We start from the raw sequence: 13,531 nt of genomic DNA on the forward strand, positions 1-13,531 counted from the left end.
ATACAAAATGTAAAAAAAGGGATTGAGGAGATGTATGGTCATTACTTAGATTGCAGGAATAACCTTAAGAGGGAAATTAGAAAGGCAAAAAGGTGAGGAGTCCATAGCTAATCTTTCTTTGGCTTGGCTTCGCGGACGAAGATTTATGGAGGGGGTAAATGTCCACATCAGCTGCAGGCTCGAATGTGGCTGACAAGTCCGATGCGGGACAGGCAGACACGGTTGCAGCGGTTGCAGGGGAAAATTAGTAAGTAAATCCTAAGGGTTTTTACAGATATGTGAACAGTAAAAGGAGGGTTAAGGATAGAGTAGGTCCACTGGATGGTGGGACCGGTGAACTATGTAAGGAACTGTATGAGATGGGAGAGATATTGAACAATTTTTTCTTGTCTGTATTCACGAGGGAAAGGGACATTGGGCTATGAGATAAGTGAGGCAATGGGCTTAGTTATGGAGAAGATAGGGATTAGTAAAGTGAGAGTTTTGGAGCTTCTAGGGTCACTAAAGGTGGATGTCTCCTGGTCCTGATGGGATTTTTCCCAGGACTTTAAGGGAGGTCAGGGAGCAAATAGTGGGGGCACTGACAGTGATTTTTCAAAGATCACTGGAGGAGGGTGTGGTGCTGCAGGATTGGAGGGTTGTGAATGTAGTTCCATTGTTTAAAAAAGGCATGAGGTGTCGTCCAAGTAATTATAGCCCTGTAAGCTTGACTTCGGTGTTGGGGAAGGTTATGAAGGGTATTCTTTGAGATAGTATATACACATATCTGGATAGGCAGGGATTGATTAGGGGCACCCAACATGGGTTTGTAAAGGGAAAGTCATGTTTGACAAATCTTACTGAGTTTTTTTGAGGAGGTGATTAAAAAAAGTGGATGAAGGTAGAGCAGTTGATGTGATCTTTTTGGATTTTAGTAAGGCTTTTGATAAGGATCCGCATTGAAGGTTAATAAGGAAGGTTCAGTCACTAGGAATTAAGAGAGAGATTGTGACATGGGTTCAGAGATGGCTGGAAGGTAGACAGCAGAGTCTTGGTGGACAACTGTGTGCCAGGTTGGAAGCCTGTGACAAGCGGGGTGCCTCAAGGATCGGTGCTGGGTCCCTGCTGTTTATCATTTATATTAATGATTTAGAGGAGGGTGTTGTTAACTGGGTAAACAAATATGCGGATGATACAAAAATAGGGGTAGGGGTGGATAGCGAGGAAGATTTTCTTGGATTACAGAAGGATTTGGTTTGTTTGGAAGAGTGGGCTGAAAGATGGTAGATGGAATTCAACGTAGACAAGTGCGAGATGTTACATTTCGGTTAAAAATAACCAGAATAGGACATATACAGTTAAGGGGAGGGCACTGAGGTACGCAGAGGAACAGAGGGACCTGGGGATGGGGGGGGGGGGTTATGATACAGAGTTCATTGAAGGTGGATTCCCATTTAGACAGGGTGGTTAAGAAGGCATATGGTATGCTGGCCTTCATAAATCATAGAGTATAGGAGCTGGAAAGTGATGCTGTGGCTGTTTAAGGCATTGGTGAGGCCTGGTTTGGAGTATTTCTTCAGTTCTGGTCTCCAAATTATAGAAAGGATATAGATAAGGTGGAGAGGGTGCAGAGAAGATTTACAAGGATGTTGCCTGTCTTACAGCATCTGGATTACAGGGAGAGATTAAGGAGACTGGGACGTAGATGGCTGAAAGGGGACTTGATAGAGGTATTTAAAATTATGAAAGGAATAGATAGACTAGACATAAACAGATTCTTTCCCCTGAGGGCTGGGGAAGTTGGAACAAGAGGGCATGAGTTAAGGGTAAGGGGGAAAAACTTTAGGAGAAATATTAGAGGATGCTTTTTCACTCAGCGAGTGGTGGCAGAATGGAATGATCTTCCAGAAGAGATAGTTGCGGTAGAGTCCCTTCTGTCGTTTAAGAGAAGGTTGGATGTGTACATGGAGGTGAGGGGGTTGGAGGGTTATGGGCAGAGAGCGGGAGGGTTGAGCTAGTGGAGTTATTCAAGTGAAGTGGTGTGGACTCGAAGAGACAACATAGCCTGTTTCCGCACTGTAAATGGTTATATGGTGTCAAACCTGCTCCACTGTCAAAGAAAAGTTAAGGCCGGGATGAGGCAGGTAAAGTCTGTCTGAGAGGGTGGGGGCTACCCATCGCTGCAGGAATGGGAAAAAGGGCAGGAAGATTTCAGGGCATTCCCATGGTCTTCCCTTCCATATTTCCATACACTGGTGTATGGTGGGGGTGTCGGTTAATGGGGTGTAAATCGGGCAGCGTGGACTCATAGGCCAGAATGGCCTGTTACCGTGCTGTCTAAAAAAAATTAAGAATGGACTGTTCAACCTGCCCAGCTTTGGGTAACCAAACTAACACTGCTCCATTCCTGACAGCAGATTGATATTTCAGGAGGGGTAGGGGAGAGAGACTGGCTTGACAGGCAAAATGGCCTCTCTCCTTCTCCAACCATTGTGCATGAAGTAGGCAGGATAAGAATGCAGACCGATTAAGACTCTTCAAGTGGAGGTCATTGCAGTAGTGGAGAGTCACAGCACAGACAAAAGCCCATCAGCCCACCAAGTCTGTGCCAACCTACAAAACCCATTTAACCCATTTGTCCTGATTCTCCTGCCACTCCCTTGCACAAGGAGGAGCCATTCATGCCAAAAAATTAAACTGCCAAGGCAGGAAACTGGAGCACCTGGACAAACTCAGGCAGTCACAAAAAGTGTGTGCAAACTCCACTCAGAAGTGCCTGAGGTCGGGGTCGGACAAGATCTCTGGAGCCGAGAGGCAACAGCCACAATGCAAGGTGTCATGCTGCAGGCAAGATGTAGGAGGCAGTTCTGTGGAAATGGGACAATGAAGTGAGGGCTCTCCTGCTGGTAGATCTAGGGAAGAGGGCAGAGCATGCATGGGGGGGGGGGGGGGGGGGGGGGGGGCCGGGGCCGGGGGTCCGCCGCGGGGCCGGGGCCGGGGGTCCGCCGCGGGGCCGGGGCCGGGGGGGCGGGGGTCCCGGGGCCGGGGGGGCGGGGGTCCCGGGGCCGGGGGGGCGGGGGTCCCGGGGCCGGGGGGGCGGGGGTCCCGGGGCCGGGGCCGGGGGGGCGCGGGTCCGCCGCGGGGCCGGGGCCGGGGGGGCGCGGGATGGCCGCGGGGCCGGGGCCGGGGGGGCGCGGGATGGCCGCGGGGGGGGCGGGGGGGCGTGGGTCCGCCGCGGGGGCCGGGGGTCCGCCGCGGGGCCGGGGGCGGGGGGGCCGGGGGTCCGCCGCGGGGCCGGGGGCGGGGGGGGCGTGGGTCCGCCGCGGGGCCGGGGGCGGGGGGGGCGTGGGTCCGCCGCGGGGCCGGGGGCGGGGGGGGCGTGGGTCCGCCGCGGGGCCGGGGGCGGGGGGGGCGTGGGTCCGCCGCGGGGCCGGGGGCGGGGGGGGCGTGGGTCCGCCGCGGGGCCGGGGGCGGGGGGGGCGTGGGTCCGCCGCGGGGCCGGGGGCGGGGGGGGGCGTGGGTCCGCGGCGGGGCCGGGGGCGGGGGGGGCGTGGGTCCGCGGCTGGGCCGGGGGCGGGGGGGGCGTGGGTCCGCCGCGGGGCCGGGGGGGGCGTGGGTCCGCCGCGGGGCCGGGGGCGGGGGGGGCGTGGGTCCGCCGCGGGGCCGGGGGCGGGGGGGGCGTGGGTCCGCCGCGGGGCCGGGGGCGGGGGGGGCGTGGGTCCGCCGCGGGGCCGGGGGCGGGGGGGGCGTGGGTCCGCCGCGGGGCCGGGGGCGGGGGGGGGGTGGGTCCGCCGCGGGGCCGGGGGCGGGGGGGCGTGGGTCCGCCGCGGGGCCGGGGGCGGGGGGGGCGCTGGTCCGCCGCGGGGCGGGGGGGCGCTGGTCCGCCGCGGGGCCGGGGGCGCGGGGGCGTTGGTCCGCCGCGGGGCCGGGGGCGCGGGGGCGTTGGTCCGCCGCGGGGCCGGGGGCGAGGGGGCGTTGGTCCGCCGCGGGGCCGGGGGCGAGGGGGCGTTGGTCCGCCGCGGGGCCGGGGGCGAGGGGGCGTTGGTCCGCCGCGGGGCCGGGGGCGAGGGGGCGTTGGTCCGCCGCGGGGCCGGGGGCGAGGGGGCGTTGGTCCGCCGCGGGGCCGGGGGCGAGGGGGCGTTGGTCCGCAGCGGGGCCGGGGGCGAGGGGTGTTGGTCCGCAGCGGGGCCGGGGGCGAGGGGGCGTTGGTCCGCAGCGGGGCCGGGGGCGAGGGGTTTCACAGTCAGAGTTATATCACAGTGCTGCCCTTATATGGGGACTGAAAGAGATATATCCAGACTGAGCTTGGGCTTCCTCTCCCAGAGACAGTGCTTGCCATTCCCTTCCCAAGCCAGAGGAGAGGAGGGGTAGGCGACAGGGTCACTTACCTTTGCTGATGCCCCGGGAGGGGGCTGAAGCTCTGGGGGCGGGAGCCCTGACGGAAGAATCTTCAGGAGCCGGGACTGGCTGCGAGCTGGAGGCCGTCGGGGGCTGGTCGTAGATATAGGAGCCAAAGCCTCCGATGTTCACACCTGCAACAGGAGGCAGAGCTGTGGGTGGGGATAGGTGCCAGCATGGTGGTGGCCACCCCAGGGGCACAGCATCTTTGCAGGGGAGCTGGGAGCATCACCAAGGGAGGAGCAAGAGGGATAGTACCCTTTAGCGTGGGAGGGGGAGCAGGGGAGTGTGGGAGGGGGAATGCAGGGGAGAACTCACACTCACCCTTTGGTCCAAACAAGGTGGCGTAGCACGGCTTGTGGCAGTAGGGCTTATCGTCGTGCTGCAGGAAGGACATTGTGTGAGCTGCTTACACCACTGGCCACCCTTTCCCACCCACCACTGGCTAATCCGCCCTCCCCTACCATGGCATACCACTTCCCCTCTGAATGCCCCATCACTCCTCTCACCACCAGCCCTCTCAATGAAACTCCTTTCAAAACCTCCCCTATCACCCCCTCACAGTGGCCCTACCCTCTATATACTGGCCCCACCCATCCCAAACCCAAGCAGAGGATTCTGGGGCAAGTTGATGGGATGTGTAATGTTGATATATATTTGGGAGATAAATGGTAAAATTAGAGTAGATTACACACATACACAGTTTAAAACAAATCTTATTTGAAATACTGAAGAATTCATATTTAGTGACTTTACAGAAACTATGGAGAATGCTATGCACATTACACAAGTAGGTGCTAATTGAAATGACGTCATAAAATGATAGGCCATTGTTTTGGAATGGAGACACTCTGGTTGTTTGCAAGAATCTTTAGTGCTCACAGAAAGGTCACTGCTGGGTTTTCTTTATCTAAAGGCAACAGGTTGACCAAGAAGGATAACTCCTGTGATTTGCTGAAGAAGGTGGGGATTTTGTGGCAAGTGAGAGAGTCACATGGGGTTTCTAGCAGTCAGAGAGAGAGGGAGAGAGGGAGAGAGGGAGAGAGGGAGAGAGATGAAACAAACAAACAAGCTCTCTCAGCTAGTGTATATGACACTGAAAGCAGCTGAACAGTGTCAGCCAGGAAGCTTGTTGGAACTGAAGAAAAGCTCCAGAGCAGCAGATGGCTGGAAGTGCTATCTGTCTGATGTTTCTCTTGGAATAAGTGGAACAGAAAGGAACTCTGTGGTAGCCTGAAAAAAAGAGGTTATCATCTGGAGAATCTTGATGGGGCAAGTTTCATCAGCAAGACATTGAGGTGACTAATGGTGGTATCTCAGTTGTGGAAATCCTGGAACAACAAATCTCTCTCTGCAAACCATACGAGAACCTTCCTGAGCAGTAAACTTTTACCTTTCGAGCACCAAAGCCTGGTGAACTTTATATATGTCAAATTCTGTGCCCAGTATAAGAATTGCCTGCAACCAGTGAACTTGGAAGAATGAGAAGTGAAATTGAACTGTGAACCAAAGAACTTTTATTAAATTTACACACACAATGTACACGTGCGTTTAGAATTAGAAGGGGGCTAAGTTGGGTTAGTTGTTAATAGAGATAAGTTAAAGTTTGATTCTGTTTTCATGTTTAAAAATAATTAAAAACAATTTTTGTTTAAGTAACCATTTGTCGTGGTGAACATCTATTGCTGCTGGGGTTTGGGGTCCTTCGGGCTCGTAACAGATGCAAGAGAATGTGGTGGAATGGACTGGACCAGCCCTCCCCCGGACTAGAAGCCTATCTCCAAAAGGTTGTTGAAGTCTAGCACAGGTGATGTGGAATGGCCTCATGCCTTGGGAGATCATGTTGAGTGGGAGTCTGAACAGGGGTGGCAGATGTGTGGGGGTGTTGTCCCACCTCCCCTTGTCCCCGCCCCATAAGGTGGTTTTGGGGCCCAGTGTGGTGGGGTACTCACCGCCGCATGGCTGCCGGGGGTCAGAATCTTGTTGCAGCGCTCACACTTAAGACAGAATTTGTGCCAGTCCCTGCCCAGCGACGTTACCTTCTCAGCTGCAACAAGAGAAGTGGCACTCACAGGCATTGATTCAAAAATAAACCATCTTCAAAATACATCGACAAACACAATCAGGACCTGTCTCCATGTCTATTGTGCTGTCAAACAGACGCACAAGCCCAGCCAGCTGCGGCCCACCCCCAACACAGCCGGCCGGGTTCCAGCTGTGGCCCACCCACAACACAGCCGGCCGGGTTCCAGCTGCGGCCCACCCCCAACACAGCCGGCTGGGTTCCAGCTGCGGCCCACCCCCAACACAGCCGGCCGGGTTCCAGCTGCGGCCCACCCCCAACACAGCCGGGCGGGTTCCAGCTGCGGCCCACCCCCAACACAGCCGGCCGGGTTCCAGCTGTGGCCCACCCCCAATACAGCCGGCCGGGTTCCAGCTGCGGCCCACCCCCAACACAGCCGGCCAGGTTCCAGCTGCGGGCTAGAGTTTCAGTTGTGACCCAACCCCACAGGTGTCTGGTCCTGTGCACTGGATAAGCCGACACCACTCAGTTTACTCTTTAATCAATACAAACGTGTGAGAGGCTGATACACAGGAGGTCCCTCAGTGGCAAGAACAGCTTTAGACTGTGGTCCTTCCTCAGAGCCTTCACAGTGACTGCTTAGTACATTCCTCAGTGTATTGCCCTCCACTCTGTCAGCAACATTTATGGATGCCCCATAACCAAGTCTTCCAGCAGACCAAGGATGAGTTGATGACCTTCCAGCAGTGGTTAATGTTCATCGTGAGGAATGGTCTGTAGATGAGATTTAGACTCCCCTACCTTGGGGACTGAGATTATTCTCCTCATCTACATCTCCTGTGAGGTAATAAGAGGTCACTTGACAGCCCCTTGCAGTCCAAGAAGTGTCCCAGGTGACCAACCTCTCCAGTTTCATCATCCTTGGGAATCCATTCCACCACGCTGCCGTGTTGATGAGTTACGTTCCACGTGTGTTCCCACAGGGCTGAGGGACTGCACGGTGAAGGCCACTCTTGGAAGGTCTCTGAAAGGGGCTGGGTTTGCTTCCCCTCCCAAACCCCATCCCTACTTTTGAGTTGGTGGGTGTCAATGACAAAGCCGACACTCATTGGCCTTTCGAAAGGCCCCACTACCTTGGAATCCACTGGCCAGGGTGGGTCTGGAGTCACATAGATACCAGAACAGAGAAGGATAGATTTCCTCTCCTGAATGCCAGAATCACACAATCACAGCAGACCCTTTGGCCCAACCAAGCTGGCACACTGGGCTAGTCAATTTGCCTGCATTTGGTCCATATCCTTCTGAACCCTTCCGATCCATAAATCTATCCAAATGCCTTTGAGGTGTTGAGTAAGTGAGGGAGTTGGATGGGTTTGACAGCAATCCGCTGACAGTTCCCAAGAGAAATTTCTGCCCATTGACAGGGTGGTATGGTTGGTGTAGCAGTTAGCGCGACAATTTTACAGTGCCAACAATCAGTATTCGAAACCTGTGCTGTCTATAAGAAGTTTGTACATTCTCCTCATGTCTGCTTGGGTTTTCCCGGGGGCTCTGGTTTCCTCCCACCATTCAAAACATTCTGGGGGTTAAATGGATGTAATTGGGCCACATGAACTTGTGGGCTAAAATGAGCTGTTACTGTGCTGTAGGTTTAAATTTAAATTTAAAAAAAATCTAAATTTAGAACATAAATTCCACAGTTCCCTTGCTAGGATTTGAACTTGGGAACTCCCAATGGATCTACTGGGTAGTTTCCCTGAGCTCATGCCCAGTTCCAGAACTGGCAGCAATTGTAAATACACAATTGACGCAGAAGGGTTTAGACACCAACTGGACGTGGTTGACGCAGGGCACCAAAAATGGGGAGAGCATCCCCGCTGAGAAGGAGGAGCATGGGAGACAACCCTACAGGGAGGTGATCACAGCAGCAGACTTGCAAGGGGCTCAGTGGTCAAAGGACCCACAGATTGCTGGTGACTGGCTCATGGGGACCAGGTATCAGAACTTGGATTTGAGAAGGATGCCAAGGACATGCAGGGCTTGGGGAGCTGAAGGATTCCTGGTTGTATCGGAGGTTTATATCTTGAGCTCAGTTGCCAGTGATGCGGCTACAGAATGTTGGAGGAAAATCCAGAGATACTCGGTTTCTCTTCCTTGCTTCACTCTCTCCTATCGTTAGGGGTGCCAAGCAATGTGCAGGGTGATTCGGTTTGCCTTATGGTAGATAAAAGTTGAAGTATTCCATGTATATTACATTTTTATGTCTTATTGCGTGACAATAAAAGGAACCTTAAATGAACCTGAGGGGCTAATTGACCTCCTCTGCTTACTAGGCCAGAGCTACTGGCAGGTATGGCAGGTGCCAACCTGTGTTCTTGCTCCTGCTGGTCATCCCTTTTCCTGCAAATCCTCAGCATGCACACTTCACGCCGCTCAGTTCTCACCCCACGGGTGACGCAGCAACAGGCTCACATCTAGTCATCTGCCTGATCCAGCGGTTGGGATATGTTGGTACAAAATGCGGGGAGAGACTGGCACGTTCTGTGTACAATAGCCAGGGATGGAGAGTATATTTCCTGTCTCTTGAAGGCGCAGACCAGGATACATCCTGCAATTCCACACACCTTTACAGCCCCCAAGGATGGCCATGGTCTGAGCAGGGTAGGGGCCAGGACACTCAGCACAGTGACTCCCTGAACTGGCATCCAGAGCCACGTCCTAAAGCTCAGACTCTGGAAACCTGTTCAGTGGGATAAGAGGGGCAAGGACAGGCATCAGGGTCCACCAGGAATAGCATGCAGGATTTGGGACCTGGTTCTAAATTTCTTTCTTGAGAGAGGAGACGGGAAGAGGCTGTGAAGTTGTGACACAGGGTGTGAGGGTTGGACACCTGCCAGCCTCAGCAAGTTACACCAGCCTTAATTTAGAAACTAAGCCTTGGTGCCAGGATGTAATTTCTCACCGTCTAAACCAGCAGCAGACAAACGGCGCAGAGGGAAGTTCAGTCTCAACTCGGAAATAATAGCAGGAAATGCCTGTGGAAATTTGGAGCTCACTGCCCCAATCTATGTTCCTGGAACAATGCTCGAGGGGCATGGGCTCATCATCTTAGTGAGGAGAGAGAAGGAGAAGCTTGAAAGGGCTGCAATGGGCCCCTTCACATCCTTCCACCTGTTCCTGCAGCACCCAGCCCGATTTCTGAGCCCCTGGCAGGGGGAAAACAGACTCTTTTATTGTCAGCACTACATCAGTTCTCCTCTCAGCCTTCCCTACGAAGACCCCTCCCCCTAGACTATCCAACCTCTCTTAGAGCTGGAATGTTCCAGTCTTCCCAGTGGCCAACCATTTCAATTCTGCACACCACTCCGCACCAACGTCTGCCAAACAGAGGCCACCCGCAAATCGGAGGAACGGCACCTTGTATTCAGTCTGGGCACCAACATCGATTTCTCCAATTTCCATTAAACCCCCACCCCTTATCCCTTGGTCTCCTTTCCTCCAGCTCCCCAACCCCTTCCCTTCCATCAGAGAGCTATCTTCTCATCCATCACCTCTCAGCTCTCCTTCCCTCCAATCTGTATCCCTCAGTTAGCCTGTGTTCCTTCCCCTGCCCCTTCCATTCCCATCATTTGGGCTGTTTTGCTTACACCTGACGCAGGGCTAAGGCCCGAAAAAGGTTACCCTTTGCTTCCTATAGATGCAGCACGTCCTGGTTTCTGCAGCACCTTTCCCAGCATAGGAAGACTTTCTTGTTTAACCCAAATGTTCCAGTCCTGACAACTCTCCGCTGCACCCTCTCCATCTTTCCTGTGACGTGCTGACCAGAACTGTACATAAGACTCAAGCTGTGGCCTGTCCTGTGTCGATTACCATTCTGGTCTAACCTTGCTGCCCTGCATTAGATGTCTTGGCTAAAAGAGGAAAGTGCTTCACTGCCTGGTTCACCACCTTGTTGACTGGTAGGCTTCCCTTTGAGGATGTGTGGATGTTCAGTCTAAGCTCACGCTGTTCCTGCGCAGCCCCCAACAACCCCCCCCACCACCACCATTTCTCTTCTGAACCCATCACATTGGTGAGTCTACAAAGATTCCCTCCTCCTGTCACACCACAGCTCTCTACAAGTCCATGAACTCCTTCAACATTACCCCTGCAATGTGCATTCCCTAGACTGGGTACGGAGTCTGTGAACACCTGTCGCCCATCACTCTTTACACATTTAGGGTCTAATTCACCACTTCCCTTTGGATCCTACACCCTTGCCCTTCTTCGAGTCATTCAGGGCTTTGTGCCAATGCAGAGTACATCAAACACTGATGAGGTAGCAAGGAGGGCAAGTCACTTTACTAGATCCCTCCTTCCCTGAATAAATCTGTGCCTTCTGCTAATCACTCTGTGTCCCTGTCGGTGAAGTGGGCACAGGTAACAGAGTACAAGCAGTGGCCCAACATGGGGTATTTTCACCGGTCTTCCTCCCTCCCTAAAACAAAGGTAGCAATTGTCCAACCCCACGGCACCAGTCCTGCTGTCAGAACCTCTGTAGTTTCCTGCTCGCCCTGGGATACACTTCATTGAAGCCCAGTAATATATCCACTTTCAAAGATACCAAATTCCTAATTTAAAATAAAAAACACATTTAGAACATAGAACATTACAGCACAGTACAGGCCCTTCACCCCACTATACAAACCTACTCCACACCAATCTAACCCTTCCCTCCCTCACACCCATCACCCTCCATTTTCCTTGTCCAAGAGTAGTTTACACATCCCTATTGAACTACCCTCCACATCCACCACACACCCAGTAATGCATGCCTGGCACTCACTAATCCCTACATATAAAGAAAACAACTTTGACGTCTTCCTTAATATTTCCTCCACTCACCTGAAACAGGGGCCCTCTGGTATTGGTCATTGCTGCCCTTGGGAAAAAGGTGCTGGCTACCCACTCTATCAATGCCTCCGTAACCTTATACTCTATCAGGTGCGTCACTCCCAGCTCATTCAACCTTTCCTCACAAGACACAACTTGTGTCCATCTAACATTTCCTACACTCCACCTGAGCTGCAGCACAGACATGACTCCACTCTCCTGGAAAGACCGTGCGAGAAGATTAAATTTACATTTAGACGTACAGCACAGGAACAGGCCATTTCGTGCCGTCCAATTTACACCCAACAATTTTTGAATGGTGGGAAGAAACCAGAGCCTCTGGGGAAACCATACAGACATTGTCTAAGAGGTTACTGCCTACACAGAGTGACCTTTCTGCACCCAAACAGGTGCTACCCCTTCCCCAAGTTCTCCTCTTGTTTTTAATGAGTTTATAAAAAAAATGCTTGGATTTGCTTTGAATTTATTTGCCAGTATTTTTGAACTTGCTTGGGCCTGGGAACCATTAAAAAATTTAGCAGTGCTGAAGTAACAGCATTACTTATAAACCACAGGCAGCCCTTTCAAGCCTCAATAAATGAATAATGTGGCCTTGTGTTCACCAGGTGCACAGAACAACTGGCCTGAAGCAGTTGTCTAACCCCCTGCAGTGAGTAGGGGACACCACACCCAGTCTGTGCAGGGAAAGGGAGGACCAGAAACCAGAGTACCCGGGCAAACTACGGTATCACAGGGAAGTCGAGCAAACTCCATCCGCACATCGCCCGTGGTCAGGATCGACCCCAGGACTCTGCTGGCAACACTACTAACCTGCTAGACCAGCTCTCTGCAATCCAAGCCCTTCATTAGCACAGCCCTCCCCCTCAGCTCAGACCTCCCCCCTGATTTCCCCCCCCCCCTCAGGTAAGACCTCCCCTCAACTCCCCCTTAGCCCAGACCTCCCCCCACCCCCTCAGGTCAGACTCACCCCCAACCCCCCCCCTCAGCTCTGACCCCCTCAGCTGACTTCCCCTCAATCCTCCCCTCCACCCCAGCCTCAATCTTACACCTCCCTCCCTCAGCTCTCCTCCAACCTGCCCTCAACATGATCCCCCTCACCTCAATCTTCTGCTAGGAGTTCCCTCCCTCCCCAGTCCTTCACAAGGAATATGGATAGAAGTTGCAGCTCCCTCAACACGAGGAGGAAAGAAAAGCATCACAAGCGAAGCAGCCTGAACTTGCAGGACGAAGTAGGAGGGCCCTGATGGCAAGGGTGAAGAGCGTGACTGGAGGGGGTGAGATGGGTCCTTGAGTACATTGGTAGCTTTCGTCGGCCAGTGGGAGTGTAGAAGGAGTCGAAGAGGTGAGAAGGTGTGATGGCCTGAGTTGTATTTGCTATATTCTGCAGTTTCTTGCGGTCCTGGGCAAAGTAGTTCCGTACTCAACTGTCACGCACAAATTTACAATGTTTATTACACCGGTAACATGTCCATGGACCACCCGTGGCCTGTTCCTGCACCATGCATCTGTCTGCTCAGCCACTGGCTGAACTTGATACATCAGTTGGCTCCAAGCTCAGACACATAGTCTCGACCACCCCCCCCCCCCCCCACCCATGGCAGGTGCTCTTTGTTCCCAGCCCTGCAGGGAGCTCTCACTGCCTACAGGCACAAGTGGCACCAAACCCACCCCCGCCCCCCACCCTTGCTGGAGGGGCTCTGTGCAGATCCGGTGCAGGCCCGTCAACTTACGGAGGCCCAGAAGGAGCCTAGATCTCCCAGGCCCCTACCACTAACCAGCCACGCACACACAGACCTGTGACACAGAAATAGCTCAATCCCACGCAGTAGGCAACAAGCAGATCTTCAATAGGACACGGTCAGCCCCAGTCATGACCTCAGCGAGAACTTCTTCATGCCTGCCCATTACTTTCCACAACACCTCTATCTCTGCTCACTACACGACAGGGTTGTATTGGGGAGGGTGTAGAGGAGATTCAGAGGGTCATCTCAGTTACGAGAGCCTGGATAGGCTGGGCTTGAGCCCCGCAGTAGAGGTGGCTGGCAGAGTATTACAACACTATGAGGGGTATAGTTTGGGAACAGGTTTCAATAGTATCAGAGAAATAATTTGTTTATAAAAACTAGAGATGGTTGAAATCTACCTAAGTGGCAGATGAGGAAGAGGAAAAAAATCAGTTTGTTTCAAGTTTAGAGACAACGAGGCAGAGTCAGGGAGAACAAAAGGAATGATTGCGAT

General features: G+C 53.6%; 1 protein-coding gene across 1 annotated transcript in view; it reads right to left on the bottom strand.

Moving 5' to 3' along the window:
• The window catches only part of crip2 (cysteine-rich protein 2), a 33,184-nt gene that overhangs the window by 7,984 nt on the left and 11,669 nt on the right, over positions 1 to 13,531 (bottom strand). Inside the window, exons 2-4 of the mRNA XM_069917294.1 lie at positions 6,330 to 6,424; positions 4,702 to 4,759; positions 4,368 to 4,511 (exon numbers count right to left, since the gene is read on the bottom strand). Coding sequence (XP_069773395.1) covers positions 4,368 to 4,511; positions 4,702 to 4,759; positions 6,330 to 6,424 — 297 coding nt within the window. The remainder of the gene's footprint in view (positions 1 to 4,367; positions 4,512 to 4,701; positions 4,760 to 6,329; positions 6,425 to 13,531) is intronic.

Source organism: Narcine bancroftii, chromosome 2, assembly GCF_036971445.1.
Source record: "Narcine bancroftii isolate sNarBan1 chromosome 2, sNarBan1.hap1, whole genome shotgun sequence".
In the NCBI taxonomy this organism is placed as follows: domain Eukaryota; kingdom Metazoa; phylum Chordata; class Chondrichthyes; order Torpediniformes; family Narcinidae; genus Narcine; species Narcine bancroftii.